The sequence below is a fragment of the Ursus americanus genome, chromosome 11 (genome assembly GCF_024610735.1).
Source record: "Ursus americanus isolate L20-20 chromosome 11, mUrsAme1.1.p, whole genome shotgun sequence".
Classification (NCBI taxonomy): domain Eukaryota; kingdom Metazoa; phylum Chordata; class Mammalia; order Carnivora; family Ursidae; genus Ursus; species Ursus americanus.
Genome location: NC_142137.1, coordinates 60,342,444 through 60,369,302, shown reverse-complemented (window position 1 = coordinate 60,369,302; position 26,859 = coordinate 60,342,444). Strand labels below are relative to the sequence as shown.

At 50.4% G+C, this 26,859-nt stretch overlaps 2 protein-coding genes, 1 non-coding gene and 1 pseudogene across 5 annotated transcripts; 1 reads left to right on the top strand and 3 right to left on the bottom strand.

Annotated features, from left to right (window-relative positions):
- The first annotated feature begins 1,423 nt into the window (after positions 1-1,423).
- Positions 1,424-13,246, top strand: LOC123797444 (UL16-binding protein 1-like). 2 transcript variants are annotated; one of them, XM_045805344.2, is made up of 5 exons: positions 1,431-2,111; positions 7,667-7,930; positions 8,168-8,443; positions 9,091-9,222; positions 10,985-11,109. In XM_045805344.2, the coding sequence occupies exons 1-4, from the start codon at positions 1,973-1,975 to the stop codon at positions 9,213-9,215; spliced, it is 804 nt and encodes a 267-aa protein (XP_045661300.1). In that variant the 5' UTR covers positions 1,431-1,972; the 3' UTR covers positions 9,216-9,222; positions 10,985-11,109. The 2 variants fall into 2 exon arrangements, with proteins under 2 accessions (XP_045661298.2, XP_045661300.1); XM_045805342.2 differs by lacking the exon at positions 9,091-9,222 and having other exon boundaries at positions 1,424-2,111; positions 10,985-13,246.
- LOC123797402 (ras-related protein R-Ras2 pseudogene) lies at positions 5,197-7,442 on the bottom strand (annotated as a pseudogene).
- A 3,515-nt stretch (positions 13,247-16,761) lies between the features above and the next one.
- LOC123797442 (UL16-binding protein 1-like) lies at positions 16,762-26,496 on the bottom strand. Of its 2 annotated transcripts, none has more exons than XM_045805341.2 (5): positions 26,350-26,496; positions 23,184-23,447; positions 22,671-22,946; positions 21,863-22,001; positions 16,762-19,354 (listed from the first exon to the last, which is right to left on the bottom strand). In XM_045805341.2, exons 1-4 carry the CDS (start codon positions 26,432-26,434, stop codon positions 21,871-21,873), a joined length of 756 nt encoding a protein of 251 aa, XP_045661297.1. In that variant the 5' UTR covers positions 26,435-26,496; the 3' UTR covers positions 16,762-19,354; positions 21,863-21,870. The 2 variants fall into 2 exon arrangements, with proteins under 2 accessions (XP_045661297.1, XP_045661296.1); XM_045805340.2 differs by lacking the exon at positions 16,762-19,354 and adding an exon at positions 20,092-20,593.
- Positions 17,062-17,168, bottom strand: LOC123797519 (U6 spliceosomal RNA). The gene has a single exon (XR_006780970.1). It is a non-coding gene; the product is annotated as a U6 spliceosomal RNA (small nuclear RNA).
- Positions 26,497-26,859: the final 363 nt, after the last annotated feature.

Genomic DNA, 26,859 nt, shown 5'->3' with positions numbered 1-26,859 from the left:
GGGTGAGGAAGTTTCTAGCACAGGAAAGAAAAAGTATAGCAACAACTCAGAAATAAAAAATCTGGGTAATATCAGGGAAATGGGGCAGGAGGAAGCACACAAAAGAGATATGAAGACATGCTAAATAATTTTCTTCATACAAACAAAAACAATGAAATAAGTGTAAATAAACATTAGATGATCAAAGTTTAAGGGCAATGATTACGAGAAGAAAACTAGAATGAATAATATTTAAAACAGCAGAAGAAAAGTCAGTCGAATAAAAGGAATGCAGATACGAGAGGGAATTTTTTTAAAGCAGCATAAATGAAAAATATGATGGCTGAGATAACTCCTACTGTATAGTAATCACAATAAAGGTAAACTGCTAAACTCTCCAATTAAAGAACTGAAATTCTCGGGGCGCCTGGGTGGCACAGCGGTTAAGCGTCTGCCTTCGGCTCAGGGCGTTATCCCGGCGTAATGGGATCGAGCCCCACGTCGGGCTCCTCCCCTAGGAGCCTGCTTCTTCCTCTCCCACTCCCCCTGCCGTGTTCCCTCTCTCGCTGGCTGTCTCTATCTCTGTTAAGTAAGTAAATAAAATCTTAAAAAAAAAAAAAAAAGAGAGAACTGAAATTCTCAGGTTAGATTAAAAAATAATGCAAGGCACACTTTGATTTCAAAAGACACCCTGAAAATGAAAGGAAACAAAGTAAAAATAAAAGGCCTAGGGGCGCCTGGGTGGCTCAGATGGTTAATAAGCATCTGCCTTCAGCTCGGGTCATGATCTCAGGGTCCTAGGATCCAGCCCCGCATCCTACTCTCTGCTCAGCGGAGCGTCTGCTTCTCCCTCTGCCTCACCCTCTGTGCTCTCTCTCTCTCAAATAAATAAATTCTTTAAAATAAAATAAAATAATAAAATAAAATAAAATAAAAAATAAAAGACCTAACAATCAGGGTACACTAGGTTTACCGCAGAAGCAACATTAAAAATTGAGAGGCTTAAAACTAATGTACACTAAAAATGATGCAGATGGTAAATTTTATGTGGTTTGACCGTATTTGCCATTTTTTAAATTACTTTTTAAAATGCCATTAGTGGGGCACCTGGGTGGCACAGCGGTTAAGCGTCTGCCTTCGGCTCAGGGCGTTATCCCCGCTTTAAGGGATGGAGCCCCACATCAGGCTCCTCCCCTATGAGCCTGCTTCTTCCTCTCCCACTCCCCCTGCTTGCGTTCCCTCCCTCTCTCGCTGGCTGTCTCTGTCTCTGTAGAATAAATAAATAAAATCTTAAAAAAAAATAAAATAAAATGCCATTAGTCTCCTCAGGCCACAGGGCAAGTGCAGCTTAGCGGGAAGACTCTGCTCGTTAAATAGAAGAACAGCACTGAGAACCTTCTCAAAAATTCGAGGAGTCTGGGGCGCCTGGGTGACTCGGTTAAGTACCTTCTTTTGGTTGGGTCCGAGGGTGGTGTCCTGCGACCCCGCCCACGCTGAGCCCCGCCACCTATACCGCCCTATGGTCCCGCCTGCCCTTCCTGAGGCAGCCTCGGCCTGGCCAGCCTCTACTCCCGCAGCCTCTACCCGGGCAGCCTCGCCGCAGCTTGTAGTTACAGTTACAGTTACAGTTACAGCAGCTTTATTTGCGACCGCCTCGCCCGTCCAGCTTCAGCCTCGGCCCTGCCTGCGCCTCCGCGCTCAGGAAGGAGCCTGCTTCCCCGCCCCCCCAGGCCCCGCCCCCTCGCTCCTCCTCTCTCTCAAAGAGTAGAAGAGCAAATTGGAATCATCTTTGCGGATTTCTCGCCGATCCGTGGACGTGCGGGGATCCAGGAGCACTTGGATCGAAGAGAAGCGTCCTCCGGCGAAAAGCCCAGCACCGGCCCAAGTCCCGGCCGGCCCGGCGACAGGAAGCACGTTACTCTTTCCGGCCCGCGAGTGCCTTCGGCAGCCGCTCGGGACCTCTACTGGGCCTCCCCCCAGGCTGGGGGTCGCGATGGAGCCCGCCGCCGCCGGGTTCCCGCGGCGCTTGCTGCTCCTGTTTGGGCTGCTCCTGTTTCTACTGCTGCTGCGCGAGACCGCGGCGGCGCCGCGCACAAAGTTCCAGGGCGCGACGCGCGGCGGCCGAGACACAGGTGAGTCCCGGGGCTGTGCGAACCTCGTCGCCGGCTGCCCCCGCCGCCCCCTCCTCAGGTCCCCGCCCCGGGCTCCTCTCTGGCTCCGTGCCGTCCGCCGGAAGTTGGTCGCCCCCTGGGAAGGAAAAGAGGCGACTTGGGCCACCACGTACTACCCCGCGCCGGGCGCGCGGAGCGCTGGGGAGGGAGAGAGGGCGCGGCGGGGAGTTTGCGGTCGGCCCCAGCCGCTGCCTGTCCTCGGGGAGCCGCCGCCCCAGCCCCGGGCTCTGGGCAGGACACGGCGATCCCGCGGGGCCTGGGCCCCACACCAGCCCCTGACTCTGCCACTCAAGCAACTTCTCGATGGGTCACCAACCCCCACAATTGTCCACCATTAGACTTCCCAGCGCACTTGAGCAAAGGCTCAAGGCTTGTTCCTCCCCGGGCCCTCCTTGAGCAGCCACATCCTGGCACCATCCAGCACCACCCAGCTCAGGGTGAGCCCCTCTTGCTGTGGTTGTGGGACATAGGTGAGGTGACGTGGGGTGAAGTCCGGAGCCGAGGGGATTCCGGAGCCGAGAACCAAGAAAGAATTGAGACGTCTTGGGTGCAACATGGTGGTTTATTAAAGCACGGGGACAGGACCTGTGGGCAGAAAGAGCTGCCCCCGGGGTCATGAGGGGTGGCCCAATATATACTTTCACGTTGGGAGGGGGTTCGGGATAGCATAAGTCTCTAAGGAATTTTGGAAGCAAGGTTTCCAGGACCTTGAGGGGATAGCTATTGTTGGGAAAAGGTCATTTACTACCGTCTTATAAAACCTTAGTCATGAGACCCTTCAGATGTATATCAGTGGGCCGTATGCTTGGGGGATGATTGCCAATATGTATCTTGGGGAAGTTAGAGATGAAGTTTCCAAAGGAATTTTTATATGTTAAAGTAGATTTACAGGATACTTGGGGGGGGGGGGGTCAGGCTAGGATTGCCTTTTGCCCTTAGCAAAGCATTAACATTGAGGCAGTTGAGTCCCTAGAGGAATGTCACTCTGCCTTTGTTTCCCACATGGCTCTAATACACGATGACCAGAGCCTGGGACAGGCTGATAACTTTCCAGCCTCGAGTGTCATAGCCTCGGTCGGTCACTAGGTGGTGGAACGTTGCAATGTTAGAGTGTCACAAAGGGCATGGAATATTTTCCTGCAGTGCTCCTTGTCACAGTGTCTTTGGGGTCCCGTGGCCCAAAAAGCAGGTACAGCCGCACATTCATCCACATATTGTCTATGGCCACTTCCCTGCTAAGGCCGCAGATTCGAGTAGTTACAACAGAGACCTATGCAATATTTAATAGAGACAGAGAATCTTTGCACCAGGCTGGCATTTCAGTGAAAATAGGATAGGGTTCACACACCTGCATCCTTACAGAGGTTTTTTTATGGGGTTGTGTGTGTGTGTGTGAGAGAGAGAGAGAGAGATAACAGATCAATTTTAATTCTAGCACCTGAAGATAAAGGGTACACTTTATCAACTTTGTCTGACTGTTGTACACATTCAATAAGTGACAACTGCCATACCACTTAGTTTCTCACAATCAGGAACATACTTTTGAATTGTTTAAACACAATCCACAGAATTAAAAGCAAAATCAGAAGCCATCCACAATTACACTAATTGTCAGTTAAAAGTTTTACACTTACTACTTGGTAAAACAGCCAGTACCTACTACAGGGTATCAAAGGTGACTTCAGGTTGTCCTGCTGTCATCTGTGGAGGTTTCTCAAGCAGGTATGTGACTGGCCAGAGGTGGGCACCACCAGGACCAGGACCAGGACCAGAAAGGCAAGTGAAGTTCTACCATAGTTTCTGTAGTTTTCACTTTTTTTTTTTCCTTTGTCAGTTAAAAGTAAACAGTGAGAATTAAATACTTATCTTTACATATACAGAGGTATGCTGTGAAAGCATATTTGCTTACAAACATATAAAAATACTTGTTAACTAGTTTGGTAAGGAAATAATGTATAAATTATATAGCAAAAACATTAATCTCTGACCTCGGAAAGATCAATTTCATATTTTATATTACAAACAAAAACAGTTTTAGTTTTTTTTTTAATCCCTTCTCCCTTGAAAAGGAAGACAGACAGAAATTACCTATTTTTACTCTCAACATGGCTGTGAAAAGAGTTAACTTAAAAACCAAGAACAGGGATGCCTGGGTGGCTCAGTCAGTTAAGCATCAGCCTTTAGCTCAGCTCATGATCCCAGAGTCCTGGATTGAGCCCCACATCAGGTTCCTTGCTCCATGGGGAGCCTGCTTCTTCCTCTCCCTGCTTGTGCTCTCTGTGTCGAATAAATAAAAATCTTTTTTAAAAATTAAAAAAAAAAAACAAGAACATTGAAAGGCCTAAGTCCAGAATAAGTCCAAATAGTTGGCACATACATAGGACCTTATTATCATCTTTAGAAGTGGAGCACTTAATAAAGGCTTCATAAGCAGTTTTTAATCCATAAATACGATAGGCATGTTGGTATTTGGACCACTGGAAAACGAAAGCTGTAGCATCGGTAAAGGTCTGAGATGTCTCACTTTGGTGTATTCAATTCAGTGTATTTAAAGTTAAGTAAAGTTGACATCAAAATTTTTAGAGATAGGCAAAAATTCACATTTTTAAAAACCTCCTCACATTTCTACTTAGAGTAACAGTAGGAAATACGATTCCAGAAGTTTAAAGTTATTTCACAACCTATGACTTCAGCTTGGCAAACTGCTTGGGTTCCAAAACCAATTCATGGCTATTAATATGTAAACCCTTAAAAAAGAATATTTCCCGCTTCCCCTGCTTCTTCTGCACTCCCGTCAGAGGACAAAGAGTTTCTACTGTTAATTTAGTATTTTTAAGGAATCAGATAATCTTCGAAACAGCCTTAGTGTTTCCTTTAACTCTGTCTTGAAATGACCATGGAATTTTTCACAGAAAGGGTTAGCCAGCTTCTTGGTCTAAGGCTATCACAGTGATCATTTGTCGAAGGCTAGAAAGGTGCCAATGTGATGTGAGGGAAACCATAAGGTGAGAAGGAGAAGACGAGGCCTTTTCCTGCCCATTTGTATCTAAAGTTCAAGGGATCCTTGGAAAATGACACAATGGAAGCCTTTCTTGTCTTTTTCTTTCCGTGTTGGTTCTGGTGAAGGAGGGCATTCCTGCTCTTTATAACCAGCACAAGTTCGTGGAAAGCTCCATCTACATTTGTGCTCATCTTGGCCGACGCCTCCATGTATATTACCTTCAGTGGCCGTGCTAAGTGTGGTCCTTCTTCCCGTGTTACCTGTCTTTGATGATCCACATCTGCTTTATTACCAATTAAAATCATTGGAAACTCAACTCAGTCCTTCAGTCTGAGAATCTGTCTTTGAAACTTACAGATTTCTGCACAACTGCCTCCATCTGTAACTGAAAAGACCCACAGGAACCCCCCCTCGCCCGTTGTCATACACTGTTCTCTCCTAGCTCCGAGCTCTTCTAGTCCTGCTACATCCAGAGTATCTAGCTGGGAACCACACTACTTTGTGTAGGAATCCTGGATGGTTGGGTCCTAATCTGTTACAAATAAGCCTGGATGCACTGGATGGTGGGCGCCGACTTGCCCACACCACAGCCTCCGACCACCACCGCCCCCGCTTCGCAGCCCGCCCGGCCTCCTCCAGCCGCCCCTGTCCTGGGCCCGGCTCGGGGACGTGTGCGGCCGGCGGGCCTCCGGCGAGCGGCGGATGGGCGTCCCCGGCGCGGGGCGGGCGGAGTCCCGCCCCAGGCGTGGAGAAGCTGGAGGACCACAGGGTCCCGGGGCGAGGGGGCGCTCCTGCACAGGTCTCCGCACCACCTGCCCAACGCTGCCTCCAAGGCCGCTCTCCCCCCCTACAGAGGTTTGAAGATTGATACTTAATTCTGTCCTTTCATCCAGGAAGGGAGATGCTTTAACATTGTATTAGGAAAAAAGAGGAGATGGTGTAAGAATATTGTACTTGATGTCCCTACTGCATAGTCCTCAACCCAACAGCTAGAAAGATTTTTCGTTACTGCTACAAATGCAGGGAATGTGAAATAGTCCCTGTGTGGGTCCCTGAGCCAAATGACACCACTGTGAACAGTACCTGGGACGCCTGTATTTTCATTACCTGCCCCCCCCCCCCCGCCCACCAGCCTAACACACACACTACCCTGCACCACATCAGGTTCGGGGGGGCATGATGACACTTGCATCCCTGAGGACGATGTCAGCTCACACACTAGGGCCAGTATGAACGTGTGGGTGATTTCTGGCTGTCGGTATGCACTTACCCCAGTAAATAGCCATCTGACTCTGGGCAAATGCAGTAGGAATCATTACACTTGTTGTCAACATAGAGGGACCCTCCTCACTAGAACCCGGCCTCTTTCTAGACCTGGATCCCAGCTCTGAGAAGTGGCTCAGGTCTGGAACCTGGGCAAAGGATCCAGACTTTCTGTCGGGTGGCTGCTTACAGCCTCTGGGTTGGCTGTCCAGCTATTTTGCCTCTAGGATCACTGTGTTCTGGGAGCCAAAGGGATGGAGAGGTTTCTGTGGAGCAGGCCCTGGCTGGCATTCCAGCCCCTGGGATCATTGCAGTCATTGCTGCCTCCCTGCTTCTGACAGTTGAGCGCCTGTATCTCAAATCTATTATTTCGGGATTTTTCACCCCCATTACTACTGGGCCCCTATTTCTGCAACACCGTCTCCTTCTGCCACGCTTGGCCATCAGGGAGCCGTCACTGAGCTTCTTGACAACCCTGGTGCCCTTCTCACCGTGCATTTTATGGCTTTGATAAAGAAAGAGGCCTTCAGACCTGGCCGGGGATATATTTTGTGGACCTTTTCTGGGTTTTTTGTTTTGGGAGATTTTGTTTGTTTGTTTTGCTTTGCTTACTATACCATTCTGACTTAACACACTTCTCTGAGCCTTGTAATCCATTCCTCTAGTCTCTGCTTAGAAGTTCCTGATATACTAGTCAGTGCAACACAGGCCTTCCCTTTCTTCAACTTTCCAGGACCCATCACTGTAGCAAATTAGCATCATCTCCGAGGGCCAAGCTAAAGCCTGTGACCCATGATCCTGAACTCTCCCTTCTCTGACTTTGGATTCTATCCTCACCCTGCCCCCACCCTGCCCCAGCTCCTCAAGAGCAGCCCCCTTCCTGCCCCTCATCTTCCTACAGGACACTGGCCTACCTCCTGACAGTCCTCTGGCCTGTAGACCTCTTCTTTCCATAGCCAGCCCGGCATGGGCCTGGATTGGGTAGAGACTGGGTGATGCTGGGGGTCCACCCGGTAGGCGGGGGTCATGTCTGGGAATATGTGGTTTCCTGGCAGGCAGAGGCGTCCTGGTCCTCCTCAAACAAGGGAGGAGCGCCAGCCTCCACTGCTAGGGGGAAGGGGCTGTGCAGGGACAGGCCTTGCTCTGCCAGCTCGGCCCGCAGAGGTGCTGTTGCTGTCACCTAGATGGCAGAGGGGTGCCTGCCTGTCATTCTCTTCCAACCCCAACCTCTGCGTGTGCTTTTCCTTCGCAGATGTGCTCTGTCTTCTCTACGATTTCTCCATCATATCTCCGGCCAGGCCTGGACAACCATGGTATAAGATTGAAGGTCAGATCAATGGAAACACATTTGTCTACTATGACTCTCAGAGCAAGGAGCTCAAACCTGTTGGTCGTCTGGGGTTGCAGCTGAAGGACATCCCATTTTGGGAGAGACAGAAGGAAACTCTGGAAGACTCGTGCAATGAGCTCAAAACGAAACCCCTCGAGATCACAGCAGAGACTTCCAGTAACAGAGGTAAGTCTGAAAGGCCCAGGGCAGAAGGAGAGCAGTTTGGTAGGGCCAGGGAGCTACTGTGTTCATGTAAAACTTAGAAGTGGGTCCCACACACGCGGCCCAGCAGCCAGGGCAGACAAGGGGGACAGAGCAGGCCCGGGAGGGGTGAAGGGGAGCCGAGGCGTGCACAGCACCAGGGGCAAAGGATTGGTCAAGACCAGAGGCTGACTTGTTTCCAATGGTGGGGGCGGGGGGCAGATTTTTGTACCCTGCAGGGCAGGCTGACATGTGAGCGTGGGGCCAACAGAGAGCGCAGAAGTTTCTGGAGGTTTCACCTCAATGGGCAGATAACCCCCGACTTTGAACTGGAGAACAGAAAGTGGACAGTGGATGATTCCGGAGACCAACGGTTAAAGGACATGTTGGACAGTGACAGAGAGCTGACCGAGTTCCTCATGAGGGTCTCAGACGGAGACTGTATGAGCTGGCTCCAGCAAGTATCAGAGCACTTGGAGGAAATGCGGGAGACAACAGGTAACTCAGAAGACTGGCTGGAGTGCTGGTTCGCTTGCAAAGAGGTCGGCCTACCCCACTAGTGTGTGTGTGTGTGTGTGTGTGTAAGTGATACACACATGATGAGTTGTTCTTAGGAGTACAAGGGCCACTCGAATGTTCTAGCATCCTTCCTTTCCCTTCTCACCTCCTGGCCTCTCTCCCTACTGTGCGTACCTTTGGTCCTCTCAGTGTGGGTTTCTTGCTGGCTCCAAACACAAAGGCATCATTCTGTTTCCAGAGATTTACTTCTTACTACTGTTCGCTTTTCTGAGCCTCATTGTTGTTTGACATCTCATCTGGTCTCTTTCTTGAAAGCCTTCAGTGCCACTTGAAATGTCAGCCTCTCACAAGATGTCTCTGTCACCATCCCTATGTGTCCCCTCCTCTTCTGTCACAGCAGGAGTGACTGTCTATATGGAAACCCTTGCTCCCCCCACTCGCTGTGTGATCTGCGTGAACCCACCCCCTCTCTCCTTTCCATCCCCAGACCTGTCACAGTGGCTGCCACAAACTTGGCGGCCGGAGGCTCTCTGCACTGTAGGATGACCCGGCAGCAGGAGCTAAGGACTCATCCCCCCAGTTTGGGGCCCCAGACAAGCGCTTTCACTATTGTGTTTCCATTTCAGGAGCACCAGCCACAACCCCGGGTACACCCCAAGTCAGAGGCGCAGCCATCAGGTCGATCACTTCCATTCTCTCTGTGCTCCTCATGTGCTTAACCCTCCTTGGCATCCAAGGCAGAGTCGTTTGAGTAACAGGTACTATGGGCAGAACTGAGTGGGAAGTGAGAGGCAGAAGGCCCGAGGTGAGCACAGAGAAAGGTGAATAGCCAGCCTTCCCCTTGGCTTATTGCCTGAACCGTCTCACCCTGAAAATGAGACCAGATGCATTCGACTATATAAGCTTCTCCCAAAAAAGAGAGCGACCAGGAGCTGGGATGTAAATGTTGACGTGGATAATCATCACTAGGGTTGGCTCACGATTATGGAGGGAGACCAAGTCTCCTAATTCGCTGTCTGCGAGCTGGAGTAACAGGAAAGCTGCTGGGGGGTTCCAGTGCGAACCCGAAGGCCTGAGAATCAGCGCATCCGGGGTGTCAGTCTAGATCCCGGTCTGAGGAAGCAAACACCAGGAGTGCTGATGACTAATGTCTGAGGGCGGGAGAAGGCAGGCCCAGCCAAACCAAGAGCAGAGTCACCTTTCCTCTGACTTTTGTTCCATTCAGGCCCTCGTGGATTGGATGAGGACAGTCTTCTTTAGTCAGTCTGCTGATTCAAATGCTCATCTCTTCCAGAAACACCCTCTAGACAGACCCAGAAAGAATGTTTTCCCAGCTATTGGCACATCCCTTAGCCCAGTCAAGTTGACCCATAAAAGGAACCAGGACCAAGACTGCACGTTGCTTGATCGCAATTACCTAGGCATGCTTAGCCTTGAATTCTGATAGCGCCTCACTGTCAAAGGCCAGTGGGAAAGCACAGGGGCCCACACCAGGCTTTACGTCCTATTGATGCTAAAGGGATTGAGCAAAATCAGGCCTGGCTCAGACCAGCTCTTCACCTGGGGAGAGGCCCGTGTGAGATGTGGTGTGGCGACAGTAGGAACACAGAGCCTGGACAATATCCTGGTTTGGGTGAGAGCAGCAGGTGGCTGCACGTGATGTGTCCTGGGGATGGGGAATCTCTCCATGGTGCATACAGGAGAGGGGCCAGAGTCTGAACCAAGGAAGAGGGGTGGGAAGGCCTCTGCAAACCCAACCAAAGGCAGCTTTCAGGGCTCTGCTCCCACACAGCTCTCCTTGGATGGTGGCAGGTAAGACAGAAGGCCAATGGGAGAGACTCTCCAGGATGAGATTAGAAGGCCAGAACTCCACGGACCCCTGGGATTCCTGGCTTAGCCCTGGTGCTCTCGCCTGGCAGCTAGTCTCCTACAGAGCCCAGAGCCCAAGCCAGCTGAACTGCCGTGACTTGAGTAGTGACGACTCAGAAAGTAAATGGGAGAGAGCTGTTACTGGAATGGGATGCTGTAACTTGACAGAACGAGGAAAGCATGAGGCAGGGCAAGGACAGTCACACTCAGAGCTTGTGTTAGGCTACCAGGGTGAGGAGAGGCTGAAGACAAGGGAAGAAAAATCTTTGCCTACACCCTTCCCCAAGGCTACAGGAACCAGGATCCAGGTCCCTCTCTGGCTGGCTCCCTGCCACTCTCTTAGGCCTTCCCACCGGAGAGGGGACAGGATCTATGTAATGGGAGCAGATGAATCATTGGTGGCTTTAGTCTTGAGCCCAGGTGTCCAGTAGTAGGGCCTGGGGCTGACTGTTTTATGGTATTGAGGGAGGAGTTTGTTCAGGCTGCTGGACTCGGGTTGGGAGTTCCAGGGGTGGCGGAAACTGTAAGGTGATACTCGACCCTCACTGGGAGCTGGGCTTTGAGCCAGGGAGTAACTGGGGAGGGAGAAGCCCAGGAGGACTGACCCAGGATTCCCTCAGCCACTGAAACAAGCTCCTGTTTCTCTTTTAGAGACTGAAGTTGTTACCAAGAAACCCCTGAGGACGTGCTCTCCTTCCGCTCTCTCCCTTCTGGTGGACGGCCTGGCTTCCACCTGCTGTTCATGTCGACCAACAGGACCTTCGATGCCTGTGGCAAAGGCGGAATCCTCCAATCCCCCAGGAGATCGTGATTGTGACGGAGGTGCAGTATTGCACTGCGTTCATTCTCGGTCATGAGGATTCTTCTCTGCACTTTTTCTTTTTTTTTTTTTTTTTTAATAATTTTTATTTTATTGTATTAGTGACCATACAGTACATCCCCAGTTTTTGATGCAGTGTTCCATAATTCATTATTTGCATATAACACCCAGTGCACCATGCAATACGTGCCCTCCTTACTACCCATCACCAGCCTATCCCATTCCCCCTCCTCCCTCCCCTCTGAAGCCCTCAGTTTGTTTCCCAGAGTCCACAATCTCTCATGGTTCATTCCCCCTTCTGCTTACCCCCCCTTCATTCTTCCCTTCCTTCTCCTACCGATCTTCCTGTATGATTTTTTTAAATTTATTTATTTATTTTTTAATGTTTTTTTTATTACATTATGTTAGTCACCATACAGTACATCCCTGGTTTCTGATGTAAAGTTCGATGATTCATTAGTTGCATATAACACCAGTGCACCATGCAATACGTGCCCTCCTTACTACCCATCACCAGCCTATCCCATTCCCCCACCCCCCCTCCCCTCTGAAGCCCTCAGTTTGTTTCTGAGTCCTGTGTCTCCCATCTGCACTTTTTCTTAACTCTCATCCTCTGGTACTAATTCTTGGGATTCCTGCACTTTGCCTTCTAATTACTTGAACAAGAATTCTGAACAAAGAGAATATTTCCCGAATTCTCCTTTGGTATCGGAAATCAGACACTTATCAACGTCATAAGCTGTTTGTTGGTAAAAGAATACTATGTGAAGGTAGAGAAACTCATGGTTCTTTCTCTCTTTTGAGACTCAGGTCTTTTAAAGAGAACAGTATTATATTTGTGGTAGTTTCCTTTAGTAATTTATCCTTTAATAGACATTTAAATAAGTATTTGAAGAAAATATTCATTAAATAGCGAATTATTTCAGAAGTTTATATTATAACTCAGGGGAAAGAAATAACATCCAGTCTCCCTTTATGTTAGGGAGTAAATAAAACTAGTGATTCTGCTAGATTTCTTGTGGAAACAATTTAAGAATCACTTGGAAACCACCTCTCAAGTAGTAATCTCAAGATGCCAAGAATCACTTGGAAACCACCTCTCAAACATGACGCTGACACTCTGGGTGCAGAAAAAATTCTGGGAATGAAGCAGTGAGATTCAGATTCCCCCGGACTGCACATCCCCAGCAGTGAGTCTCCTTTGATCCCTCCTCTCCGACTCCCCTCCTTCAGAGTGCACAGAGGGTCTTCATGAAGGAAACAGATCTGCTTCCAGAAGTTGTTTTATTTCTCCATGGATAAAGGATCAGTATCCAGTATAGATAAAGAGTTCCTATAAACACATCGGAACAAGCCTTGTTCTCCGAAGGTGCAATACATGGCAAATAAGCCTATGAAAAGATTGAAAATCTCACAAATAATCAAGAGAACTCTACTTAGAAGGACAGTGGGAAGGGGGGAAGGTGGTAAAAGGTAACAAACCTCCGGTTATGAGGCTCATAAATTCTGGGGATTAACATGCAGTATAGTGACAATGTACTGAACTGTGTATTTGCTCAATCTTCTATTGCAACAAATCTTTAATGTGGCGTTGTTTAAAATTTTCATTAAACTTTTACTTATCAAATTTAGTCTAAAACTGGAAGCCATTTCCTCTCCATGTTTACATAATGCAGGTCAATTAGTCACTTAAAAGATGATATCTGGGACACTGGGTGGCTCAGTCGGTTAAGCATCTGCCTTCGGTTCAGGTCATGATCCCAGAGTCCTGGGATCGAGTGCCTCATCGGGCTGCCTGTTCAGCGGGAGCCTGCTTCTCCCTCTCCCTCTGCCAGCTGCTCCCCCTGCTTGTGGTCTCTCTCTCTGACAAATAAATAAATGATTTAAAAAAAAAACAAAAACGTGATATCTTGTTTAGTGACTGGTAGCACAAAATCTGATTTCTTTATTAGAAGCCATTATTGGGACATCTGGGCAGTTCAGTCCATTAAGTATCTGCCTTCTGCTCAGTTGAGGATCCGGGAATGCTGGGATCCAGCCCTGGCTGGCAGGACCCAGGCAATCCTCTCCTCCTGGCCTCCGCCCCCCCTCCCTCCTGCCGCTCCCCCCCCCCCCCAGCTTGTTCTCTCTCTCCTCTCTGTCGAATAATTTAAAAAAAAAAAAAATGGAAGGGGGGCACCTGGGTGGCTCAGTCGTTAAGCAGCTACCTTTGGCTCAGGGCGTGATCCCAGTATTCTGGGATAAGCCCTGCATCAGGCTCCTCCCTGGGAGCCTGCTTCTTCCTCTCCCACTCCCCCTGCTTGTGTTCCCTCTCTCCCTGGCTGTCCCTCTCTCTGTCAAATAAATAAAATCTTTAAAAATAATAATAATAAAAATTTAAAAATAAAAAAAATGGAAGAATCATTGAGCAATTTCTCAGAGTTGTCGGGTCCGTCCAATAACACTTGGATAAAAGAGGAGTGTGCTCCTGGGGCAGGGCAAAGCCCAGGACTGCCCACAGGCAGCTAGCTCAGCTCTCCCTCTTGGATTTCATGGATTTCGGCAGAACACAAAACTCTCCTTGGGTGGTGGCAGGTAAGACAGAAGGCCAATGGGGAGAGTCTCCAGGATGAGATTAGAAGGCCAGATCTCCATGGACCGCTAGGATTCCTGATTCAACCCCAGCGCTCTTACCTGGCAGCTAGTCTCCTGCAGAGCCCAGAGCCCACGCCAGCTGAACTGCCCCTGCCTTGAGCAGAGGTGACTCTGGAGAGAGAGGGGATTGAGCTATTGGAGTTGGATGCTGCAACCTGACGGACCAGCGCAGGAAAGCATGAGGCAGGGCAAGGACAGTCACACTCAGGGCTCGGGTTCAGCTACCAGAGTGAGAAGAGGCGGAAGACAAGGGAAGATGGATTTGTGTCTGAACTACCCTCCCCACCTCCTCCGCAAGGCTACAGGGACCAGGATCCAGGTCCTCCCAGCCCCTCCTCTATGGCTTCTGATCAAAAGGGTGGGTCAAGATCTAAGTAAAGGGAACAGATGAATCATTCCCGGCTTTAGTCTTGAGCCGCACTGTTCAGGAGGGGGTCTGGGGCCGAGTCTGTGTGGTGCTGATGCAGGAAGAGTGCGTTCAGGCTCTGGACCCAGGCATTGGGGAGGTGTGGGCAGGTGCCTGATCATCAGTGAGGACAGGGCTTTGAGATAGGGAGTGACTGAAGGGGGGAGGGCAGAAGGACTGACCCGAGATTTCCTCGGGCCACTTGACCAAGCTCCTGTTGCTCTTTGAGAAGCTGAAGTTGCTCTAAGACGCCCCTGAGGATGTGCTCTCCTGCACCCCCCTCCCTCCTGGTGGGCGATCTTTCCACCATCTGCTGTTCGCCTTAGGAGCCTCAATCCCTACGACAAAGGGAGAATCCTCCAGATGATCGCGTTTGTGGAGGAGACGGAACAGCTCACTGCCTTCATTCCGGGTCACGATAATCCATCTCTGCTCTTCTTCGTAGCATTAATGCGAACTGTTGGGATTCCTGCACTTTGCCTTCTAACAGCTAAAACAAGAATTCTGTACAGAGAAAATATTATCCAAGTTCTTTTCTGGTATTGGAAATGAGACACTTGTCGGCATCATCATCCTGTCTTTTGTTTAAAAAAATACTATATGACATTAGAGAACCTCAGGGATTCTTTCTCTCTTTTGAGACACAACCTCAAGTCTTTTAAATAAAACAAGGTTAGAGAGGGGAAGCTGGGGTGGTGGAGTAGGAGGAGGACCCTAAGCTTCCCTCATCCCTCGAACGCAGCTAGAAAAACATCAAGTCACTCTGAACACCCAAGAAAGCGATCTGAGGACTGACAGAACAAACTACACAACCAGAGGGAGAGAAGAGGCCACATCCCGGAAGGTAGGAGTTGTGGAGGTGTGATCTAGGGGAGAAAAGCAGTGCAGGTGCCTCAGCGGGGAGGAAGACCTGATCACAGAGAGAAGTGAGAGAGAGACGGAGGGAGAGAGGAGCACACGGGGGATCACACAGGAAAACACTTCTCCAAAGCCATTGACTGGGAAAACGAGATGGGTCCATGATAGTCAGTTTTTACAACCAGCAGAGCTCAAAGACTGGAGTTTTAGAAGTCTGTGGTGTGGCTGGTGTGGAGCCTGACAGGCGTAGCCGTGCTCCCGTGGAGGGGGAGGGCAGATGACCTGGAAGGTGATGGTGAAATCTGAGGGTCCCCGGGGACGCACTGGGAAAGAGGGTTCTCCCTTGTTGGAGAGCATCTGGGAGAGGCGGCGTTGCCTCTGAGGGGACAGAAGAGCCAGCGGGCACCACTGAGCTCCCCCGTCCCTTAGCATAGTGGCAGAGTCACCTCCTGAGGGCAGGTGACCTTGACGCTGGCTTTTGGCTGCACCTTACTCCCAACTCCAAGCTCCTTTGCGTTGGTGTGACTTCCCTTCCGGGACAAAGCTTCACCAGTCACCAGGGTGAAGGCAGGGATCTGAGGATGCGTGTGACCCATGAGGGAGATTGTTCCCTCTTCTGTGAGGGCTTCCCAGACAGGAGCAGGTACACACACACCCCTCCCGGGAACAAGGGAGTGGGCTGAAGCCATTTGTACACCCCCGCCATCAGCAGGGACTGACTTTGGGGAACGGCAGAGTGGAGGCCTGAGCCCCTTACCCCAAGCCCCACCCCCTGCACTCTGCAGGTGCTTCTTCACTGGGACCAGCGTGCCTGAGAACCAGAGCTGCGCCCCCCCACCCCCCGCCGCTAGAACCAGCACAAACCCCCACCCGCACCAAGTCTACTGACCACAGAGGGCTGCAGACTTCAGCTCTATGCAAGGAGCGCCAGGTCCCTGTAACAAGTAGACTGGAGCACCCCCAGTTAAAACTCGACCCACTGTGGCCCAGGTCCAAGCACTCCCCGCTGCAGGCAAGGAGAAAGTCAGCAGGGGACTGGCTTGAGGGAGCGAGGGCGAGAGCAGCCAAACCACAGCGTCACAGTGCACACCGCACACACCCGGGACACTGCCTCAAGCTCCTGTCGCTGGACAGGGTATGACCTCCTCTTTCTAAACCCATTTCTCTCAGGGGCAGGAAACATAACAGGTTTTCTTTTTCTTTCTTTCTTTCTTTCTTTCTTTCTTTCTTTCTTTCTTTCTTTCTTTCTTTTTATTATACATGTATTTAATGCCATTTAATTTTTTCATTTTTTAATTTAAATACAATTAATTAACGTGTCGTGTATTACAGACATAGTGATGCAGCAGCTACACAAATACCCAGTGCTCATGGGGCGCCTGGGGGGCTCAGTCTTTAAGCATCTGCCTTCAGCTCAGGTCACGATCCCTGGGTCGTGGGATGGAGCCCCACATCCGGCTCCCTGCTCAGTGAGGAGCCTGCTTCTCCCTCTCCCACTCCCCCTGCTTGTGTTCCCTCTCTTGCTGCATCTCTGTCTGTCAAATAAATAAAATCTTTAAAAAAAAAAAAAACAGCCAGTGCTCATGACATCACGTGCCCTCCTTAATGGCCGTCCGGCACCCAGTTACCCCCTCCCCCACCACCATCCCCTCTAGCGACCCTCAGTCTCTTTCCTATGATTAAGTGTCTCTTAGGGTTTGTCTCCCTCTCTGATTACCCTTATTTTATTTTTCCCTCCCTTCCCCTTTGATTAGATTTTAGTTCTTTTATTTCTCCAGAAAGGCATTCTCTGGTGTCTTCTGTGTTTTTTTCTAAGCCCAGCTGGTATCTTTATCATCGTTATTCTGAGCTCGAGTTCCGACATCTTACTTCTCTCCAGGCCGATTAGGTCCCTGGCAGTCAGCACTGCCTCCCGTTCTCTTTTCTGAGGTAAGTTTTTCCATCTTGTCATTCTGTCCAGAGAAGACTAGATGAACAAGAGAACAAATACTAAAATGGCAACAACGATCCAAAAATTTGGAACCCTTCCTGAATTTGCACGTCTTCCTGGGGCAGGGGCTATGCTAACCCTCTCTGTGTCCTTCCAGTTTTAGGACATGTGCTGCCGAAGTGAGCACTGGCTGTGATATTCTTACTCTGAACTCAGCTGTGAGGACCCACAGAAGGGAAGAGAGGACGATGAATCTAGCCTGGGGCTGTGGGACGGTTAATTCTGCCTGTCCACTTGGAGAATATTTTGGATGAAATTGACATTTAAATTGGTGAACTTCAAGCAAAGGAGAATGTCCTCCGGAACATTGCTGGGCCTTGTCAAATCAGTTGAAGGCCTGAAAAGAACAAGAAGAGTGACCTCCCCCAAAGAAGAGGAATTCTCCCACAGATTACCTTCAGATCCCATCTGCACCATTGGGACTCCAGGGCTTCGGTATGCTGGCCCACACTGCAGATGTGGACTTGATGGCCTCCATAGGCACATGAGTCAATCCCTTATGATCTCTCTGCCTGTCTACACATCCTACTGGTTCTATTTCTCTGGAGAAATCTGACTAAAAAGGAGGGTAAGGAAGACTTAATGGCAGGTGATATTTGTGCCCAGCTTTCATGGGGCACAGGCTGTTGGCCCATGTGATCCAGAATACCTGACAGAGGAAGGTTCTAGAACAGAAAGCCTGGTGAACAGAAAGGCATGATGGAGAGAACCTTAGGGTTTTAGAGAGGAAGAGATTTCAGGAGGTGAAAGGGGCCAGGGAGGTTGTGTGGAAAATCCCTTAGCAGTCATGAGTTGCAAGCAGAAAAATCATTGGGAACACACTGTCCACAGAAGGCTTAGAGGGTGATCTTGATCTCAAAAGAGCTGATTCAGGTGCCTGCCATGTCCTGCACCAAAGTGAGGGTCAGGGTCTGTAGAGATGAAGTGTGCACACTTCCCAATCCCAGTCCTCAGCTGCTCTCCTCTCTAGAAGGGCCTGGGTTGGCCATGCTGATGAGGTAGAAGGGGGAGAGGCTGCTGAAGGCTGGCGCACAGCGAGGCAGAAGGGAACAAAGTTGGAGGACCCGCCTTTAAAAAAATGGCCAGGAGCTGTTTGGAGTCATTTACCTTGTTACATCTAACTCTGAAATTGAAGTATGTCTTCTGTCCCCATTTTTCAAATTTTTGAAACAAGCCCAAACTTCTAAAGACATTGTAGGTCTCACACTGAATGCTTTTCTTCCTGAACCATAGGACAGTGAGCTGTCACAGGATGTCCTCTCAGTTTTCGTGATGTCCCCTGACACCACACACGTTAAGATGAATTTCCCACAAACCAGGACATTCTCCTGGGTCACCACAGGATCATCTCCTGATGGGTCTCACGGCACCTGAGTGCCTCCTCGTCCTCAGACCTTGCCTCAAGTTGTTCCAGCAATGTCCATTATGGTCAAAGAGATCGACGGACTTAGGCATTTTCCATTTCCTGGATGTGCTGAAGATGAGGGCTAGAGTGTTTTATTTGCCTTTTTGGTTGATTGGTTTAGTTTTTAAATGTAGGTGAAGAGATTTAGTAGGAGGCCACTGTGACCGTATGTTCTCTGGAAGTTCTCAAATATACATTTGAAAGCTTTGTTCATCTGGTGTTTTGACCCATCTTTGTATCAGTTTTTGATAGTAGTTCAGATTATTTAGTCTTAAGTAGAGAGAAACAGAAATCTCTTCACATATTGTATGTATTGTACCTCAGTTGGGTATCAGAGGGCTACTTTTTTGCTATGACACATAGCACTACAGTAAACACTCACACATCTCCATTGCTTTTTGGTCCCCATGTGTTTCCAGCCTCAAACCAACACTGGGATTACCATGCAGTAGGATGAACACATCAACCACCGTCTGGATAGGGTGAAATATCGCAAATGAGCGATTGCATTTAAACTCCTACCAACAAGTAAGAGAACTCTTGTTACTCCATTTCCTGTCCACCACTCGGTATGGCTATCTTTAAAATTTTGTCGCTTTGAAGCATGTGTAAGGCAGCCCATGTTTTCTTCATGTTATCTTGATTACTTGGGATTTGTTCAATGATTTCATAGGCTTATTTACTGTCTGTGACTTGCTCTAAGCAAAGCACAAATCTTAGGAGAACCAGACTTACCCTTCTTTATTTGTGGGAGCTCTTTGTATATTCTGGATACTGATCCTCTGTTCATGAGGGAATAAATCAACTTTTAGAAGCAGATCTGTTTCTGCTGTGAAGACTCACTGTGCTCTGAAGGTGGTGAGTCAGCGGGGAGAGATGACAGGAGAGACAGTGCTGTGGTGGGGTACCTAGGGAAATCAGAAAGATTCCCAATTGCTTCATTCCCAGAATATTTGTTTGCATCTGGTCTGTCAGGATCATGTTTGAGACTGACAGATGACTGCTTGAAAGTGGATTTCTGAGTGATCCTTAAATTCTCTATCTCCACATGACATCTAGCAGAATCACCACTTACATGTACCCCATACAGTGGAGGAAGAGCAAAACTTCGTGCGCTCTTTTGGGATATAAAACAAATTCCAGGGGCGCCCGGGTGGCTCGGCCAGTTAAGTGTCTGCCTTCAGCTCAGGTCATGATCCCAGGGTCCTGGGATCGAGCCCCTTGCTAGGCTCTCTTCTCAGAGGGGAGGCTGCTTGTCCATCTCCCTCTGCCCCTCCCCCTCCACTCATGCTCTCTCTCTCTCCCCCTCCCTCTTTCTCTCTCAAATAAACAAAAATCTTTTAAAAATTAAAAAAACAAAACCAAAAACCAGCAACTCCAGGGGTTCCTAGGGTGGCTTAGTCAGTTAAGTATCTGCCTTCAGCTCAGGTCATGATCCAGGGTACTGAGATCAAGCCCCCCAGTGGGTTCCCTGCTCAGTGGAGTCTTCTTTTCCCTCTCCCTCTGCCTCTCCCCTCACTTGTGCTCTCTCTCTCTCAAATAAAGAAAATCTTTGAAAACAATAAAAAATAATTTAAAAATTCCAAATTAAATTTTTTAAAAATAGAGATAATATTTATTTAAATATATGTACATATATGGACATAATTTACTGAAGAAAACACATATATAATGCTATGTGTTTAAAATAGGTTTACAACTCAATGAGGTTGTTTCTCAGTACATTTCAGGGAAAGAAATCCCTGAGATTCTGCAACTTCAAACAGTATCTCTTTGGCTATACTGTTCACAGGAACATGGTCCTCTTACAGAGAAGAATCTGATATTGCACAACCGAAGGACAAGACAGAAAACATTTTCTTCACTGAGATTTCTTGGTCAAGCATTTAAACAGTTCAGCACTATAATACCATCACCTAGGGCCAAGAGAACACAGAATATGATATGCCAAGGGAAAGTGCCGAACGGTAGAGCCATGCAAGAAGGGACATGGGAGGTCCCACGTGCTGCAGCATGTGGTCGGACTGAGGTCTCTGGATTTCTAAACTCAGAAGTGGTGGTGGTCTAAAAATGGACAGCAGTTCATCCAAAGGCAGAGTCGCTGAGCTGGTCCCCACACTAAGTGGCTTCTTGGTAGCCTTGGCAGCCTAAGAAAAGAACAGCTGTTTGCCTCCGTGGCTGAGGAAATCTTGGGGCCATTGTCCTGGGGATACCCTTCTCCAGCACTCGCTACCCCAGAGCTCAGCCCTTGCCCAGGGGCATGCATTCCCCCCACTGCCCCCCAGCCATGTCCCTAGCCATGGGTCCAGCCCTCTTTACAAATCTCCTCCCTCCTGAACCACATCACCGGGTCAGCCCCAGGCCCTGTTACCAATGGTCTGGGCTTAGGACTCGAGTGAGTGACAAATCAACGCACTCACGTGACTCAGGTTCTAACGCTCCCTCTCACCGGCGGGCCCTAAGGGACCTGCTCGGGGATCTGACAGAAGACAGGGGCCTGCACTTGACACCTCGAACCTTGGGGAACACGGCAGGCAAAGATCCTTCTTTTCCCTTCCCTCCCAGCCTCCTAGCGAACAGCACACAGAGCTCTTAGTATGATGACCCCTTCCCCCATCCCATCCATTCCTGGCTCAGCTCAGCTGGGAGCACACAGGGCAGCTCAGTTCCCCCCATCTCCCAGGTCGGCTCTGCTCAAAGCAGGGGCTGCTCAGTGGCCCAGGATCTGAGGTCTGCAGGAAGCTGGCTGCCAGGGATGGCGCCAGCCTCAGCAAAGATTCCAACTGTTGAACGGAGAACTGGCCTCCTTCTAGTCTCGCCCTGCACAGTCTCTACTGTTCCCTTTCTGCCTTAAATGCGAAGACCCAAGCCATGTTCTGGGGGAACACAGGACTACTCTCCAGCCCTCTGAGTTGGTCTGCAGAGGCCTTCCCACTCCCTCTTCCTGGGGTTAGATTCCGGCCCCTCTCCTTGTAACTCCCTGGATGAGTCCCCTTCTCCTTGAGACATCACATGGAGCCGCCAAGCTGCTCTCACTCAAAGGCGAATACCACACATGCCGTGTGTCCCTGCTGTCCCCACACCACCCACACTGGGCCCAAACGGACTGTCTCCAATAAAGACTCAGGTCTGAGCCAGGCCTGACTTTGCTAAATCCCTTTAGCACCAACAGCCCTTAAGCATTGGTATGGGCCCCTCGCCTTTCCCAGTGGCCTTAACAGTGAGACTGTATCAGAACTCAGGGCTGAGCTTGTCCAAGTTATTGCTAACACGTGGTATGAGATCCCATTCACCTGGTCCCGTTGCTCTGCGAGAAGGTTCAGGGAGTGGGCAGGGGTCGGGCTGGGAATTCAGCTTTCCCTGTGCTCACACCAGGCCATTTGCCCTTCCCTTCCCTCTCAATCTGCTCTCAGTACCTGTCCCTCTAAAGGACTCCGACGTGGATGGCAATTATGGCTGCACAGCTGAGGAACAGGGCGAGGATCCAGGTGCTGGGTCCGATGGCCCTGGCCCCGGCCCGGACCTGGACAGCTTCTGGCTGTGTGGTTGGTGACACTGAAATGAAAACACAAGAGTGAGAGCCCCAGTCCAGAACCCAAACTGGGGGAGGCTTCCTCAGCTCCTGCCGGCCCAGGGCCATCCTACCAGGGAGACGGTGTCTATCACTCTCCTTGTGGCAGCTGTCGTGACAAGGCCTGATGTCGGGAGGGAGGGAAGGGATGTGCCCTGTCCCCTAGGGGCTCCTACAGTCAATAGGGGAAGCAAGGGTTGCAAAATAACCAGTCACTCCTGCTGTGACAGACAGGAGGTGATGCAGGATAAGGATGGTGACAGCAACCACCTCTCAGGAGCTGACAGTCCAGGTGGCACTGAAGGGTTTCCAGCAATACACCAGGTGACGTGAACAAGACAATGATTCTTAGAAAAGGGAACATAAGACCACCTCTGGAAACAGACTGATGCCCCCTTGTTTAGTGCCAGCAGGAAATCCAAGAAATACCAGAGGACAAATGTGCGTGCAGCGAGGAAGTGATTTCAGGAGGCGAGAAGGGAAAGGAAGGATGCTAGAACATTCGAGTGGCCCTTGTACTCCTAAGAACAACTCATCATGTGTGTATCACTTACACACACACACACACACACACACACACACACACACACACTAGTGGGGTAGGCCGACCTCTTTGCAAGAGAACCAGCACTCCAGCCAGTCTTCTGAGTTACCTGTTGTCTCCCACATTTCCTCCAAGTGCTCTGATACTTGCTGGAGCCAGCTCATACAGTCTCCGTCTGAGACCCTCATGAGGAACTCGGTCAGCTCTCTGTCACTGTCCAACATATCCTTTAACCGTTGGTCTCCGGAATCATCCACTGTCCACTTTCTGTTCTCCAGTTCAAAGTCGGGGGTTATCTGCCCATTGAGGTGAAACCTCCAGAAACTTCTGCGCTCTCTGTTGGCCCCACGCTCACATGTCAGCCTGCCCTGCAGGGTACAAAAATCTGCCCCCCGCCCCCACCATTGGAAACAAGTCAGCCTCTGGTCTTGACCAATCCTTTGCCCCTGGTGCTGTGCACGCCTCGGCTCCCCTTCACCCCTCCCGGGCCTGCTCTGTCCCCCTTGTCTGCCCTGGCTGCTGGGCCGCGTGTGTGGGACCCACTTCTAAGTTTTACATGAACACAGTAGCTCCCTGGCCCTACCAAACTGCTCTCCTTCTGCCCTGGGCCTTTCAGACTTACCTCTGTTACTGGAAGTCTCTGCCGTGATCTCGAGGGGTTTCGTTTTGAGCTCATTGCACGAGTCTTCCAGAGTTTCCTTCTGTCTCTCCCAAAATGGGATGTCCTTCAGCTGCAACCCCAGATGACCAACAGGTTTGAGCTCCTTGCTCTGAGAGTCATAGTAGACAAATGTGTTTCCATTGATCTGACCTTCAATCTTATACCATGGTTGTCCAGGCCTGGCCGGAGATATGATGGAGAAATCGTAGAGAAGACAGAGCACATCTGCGAAGGAAAAGCACACGCAGAGGTTGGGGTTGGAAGAGAATGACAGGCAGGCACCCCTCTGCCATCTAGGTGAGCAACAGCACCTCTGCGGGCCGAGCTGGCAGAGCAAGGCCTGTCCCTGCACAGCCCCTTCCCCCTAGCAGTGGAGGCTGGCGCTCCTCCCTTGTTTGAGGAGGACCAGGACGCCTCTGCCTGCCAGGAAACCACATATTCCCAGACATGACCCCCGCCTACCGGGTGGACCCCCAGCATCACCCAGTCTCTACCCAATCCAGGCCCATGCCGGGCTGGCTATGGAAAGAAGAGGTCTACAGGCCAGAGGACTGTCAGGAGGTAGGCCAGTGTCCTGTAGGAAGATGAGGGGCAGGAAGGGGGCTGCTCTTGAGGAGCTGGGGCAGGGTGGGGGCAGGGTGAGGATAGAATCCAAAGTCAGAGAAGGGAGAGTTCAGGATCATGGGTCACAGGCTTTAGCTTGGCCCTCGGAGATGATGCTAATTTGCTACAGCGATGGGTCCTGGAAAGTTGAAGAAAGGGAAGGCCTGTGTTGCACTGACTAGTATATCAGGAACTTCTAAGCAGAGACTAGAGGAATGGATTACAAGGCTCAGAGAAGTGTGTTAAGTCAGAATGGTATAGTAAGCAAAGCAAAACAAACAAACAAAATCTCCCAAAACAAAAAACCCAGAAAAGGTCCACAAAATATATCCCCGGCCAGGTCTGAAGGCCTCTTTCTTTATCAAAGCCATAAAATGCACGGTGAGAAGGGCACCAGGGTTGTCAAGAAGCTCAGTGACGGCTCCCTGATGGCCAAGCGTGGCAGAAGGAGACGGTGTTGCAGAAATAGGGGCCCAGTAGTAATGGGGGTGAAAAATCCCGAAATAATAGATTTGAGATACAGGCGCTCAACTGTCAGAAGCAGGGAGGCAGCAATGACTGCAATGATCCCAGGGGCTGGAATGCCAGCCAGGGCCTGCCCCACAGAAACCTCTCCATCCCTTTGGCTCCCAGAACACAGTGATCCTAGAGGCAAAACAGCTGGACAGCCAACCCAGAGGCTGTAAGCAGCCACCCGACAGAAAGTCTGGATCCTTTGCCCAGGTTCCAGACCTGAGCCACTTCTCAGAGCTGGGACCCTTTAGTAGAAGCAGCAGCTGGCTTCCAATCAGGAGGGACCTTCAGGTCAACAGCAAGTGAAATACTTCCTGCTGGCCTTCCCCAAAGGGTCATGTGGTCATTCGCAGGGGTCAGTATACCCCGGGGAGCAGAGACCGTGCAAACATTGTTAGTGGACCTAGTGCGTGAGTCTACGTCGTCCTCAGGGATCCTACTGTCATCAAGGCCCCTGTTATTGAAATGGTGTGGGGCAGGTGGTGCTGCAGGGGGAATGAGAAGTCACCTGCACCAGGTCCTGTTCACAATGACACCATGGGTTCAGGAAGCCACCTAGTGGTCCTTTCACATTCCCCACATTTGTTACAGGAAAGGAAAATGTTTGTAGTTGAATTACTTGTGGGTTGGGGCTAAGTGGCAGGGAAATTCAAGTACAATATTCTTTACACTGTCTTCTCTTTTCTCCACATACAACGTTAAAAGGTATGTTATCCTGGAGGCAACGACGGAGATGCGTACCAACCTTCAAATCTCGCTGAGGATGGCAAGGGTGTGAATGAACTCTATCCTATTTTCATTGAAATGCTAGCCTGGTGCAAAGATTCTCTGTGTATGTTAAATATTGCATAGGTCTCTGTTGTAACCACTCAACGTGCTGTGGAAGCAGGGAAGCAGCCATACACAATCCGTGGATGAATGTGTGTGGCTGGATCTGCTCCTTGGGCCACAGGACCCTCAGAATCCGTGACCCTTAGAACCCGAGTACTGTAAGAAACGGGGGCTATGTGCCCTTTGTGACATCCTGATTGGAGTATCAGGAAGAGATCCCTAGTGTTGTAGCGAGGCAATGCCACTCACAGCAGGGAAAGTCACCCCTTGTAAACGAGGCTGCGGGCACGTATGCTCCAGGGACCTGTAGCGAGGAGGTCTCTGGCCACAGGCTATCAGAGCCGTGCAACCCGAGCTGGGTGGCGCTTGGGTGCGGCTGGTGCAGGAGCGCGGGGCATCCCACAGTCGGAAGTGGGTAATCCGCCCCCAAGGTTGCCGGCAAGTCCAACACTTTCGGACTGGGTAACAGAAGCGTGTACGGTGACTCATTCGAAAGAGCAGCAAGTCTTAGCGGCACCGGGCTTGTCTGGCCGTCACCTCCCTGCGGAAGCCCGAAGTCCCGCCCGTAGCCCGGGGCTCAGCGGCTCAGGGGCTCGGGCTGGGCTCCGAGAGGAGGCTGCGGGGGTTGGGGAGGATCACGATTTCCTGCGGGGCCCTCTCTCCCTCCGCCGTGCTCCTTGCCCCCAGCGCCCGGCCGGCCGAACTTTCTGAAGAAGTTGCCTCTCGTCTTTTTTTCCCCTTTAAGATTGATTGATTGATTGATTGATTGGATTGATTTAAGAGAGACAGCGTGCGAAGGGGAGGGGCAGAGGGAGAAGGAGAGAGAGAATCTCAGAGCTCCAACTGGGCACAAGCCCGGGCGAAGACTCCCTCTCAGGACTCTGAGATCACCTGAGCCCCAGTCAAGAGTCCCACGCCTATCCGACTGAGCCACCCACGCGTATCCGACTGAGCCACCCACGTGCCCAGAAGCTGCCTCTGTTTTCAGTCCCTCCCCTGCCCAGGCAACCACCGCCCACAGACACCCCCCAGGCAGAAAGCAGCTCGCAGACAGTAACTGAGCGCCAGCGGCGCGAGAAGGCTCCAGAACCCCTTGGGGCACACTGTTTCCCCTCCCGGGTCTTACTGCTCACTCCCCAGCACCCCGCTCCCATTCCCCAGGTTCCACCCCTGCACTTACGGCTGCAACCTGCTGCAAGCCAGACTGGCAGGAAAAACAAGCACAGGAGGCCAAGACTGAAGTTGGAGGTTCCCGTCCGCACCATTCCCGGGCAGCAACTCGCAGCACCACGCCTCCGATCCTGTGCAGTTGCTACTAAAAATTGCCGACCAGGGCTGACTCCGTCCTAGGACCGCCCCGTCCCCGCCCCCTTCCCCCCCTTCCCCGCCCCGTCCCCGCCGTATTTCCTGCTGCGTTTCAATCCTTTCTCCTTTCGCTGGTCTGCTTCTCTTCAACCCATTGTCCTGACCACCCTCTCTTTTCCATCTTCATTTCCACCATCAGTATCATCCCTTCTTATGGCCAAAAGCTGTAAGCTTCCAGTTATAAAGTAAAAGTCACGTGGACATAATGTACGGCCTGCTCACTGTAGTTAACACACTGTACTCTATATTCGAAGTTAGGGAGATAGGGGATCTTAAAACTAGACTTATTGTGGTGACCATATCACAATATAAACAAATATCCAAT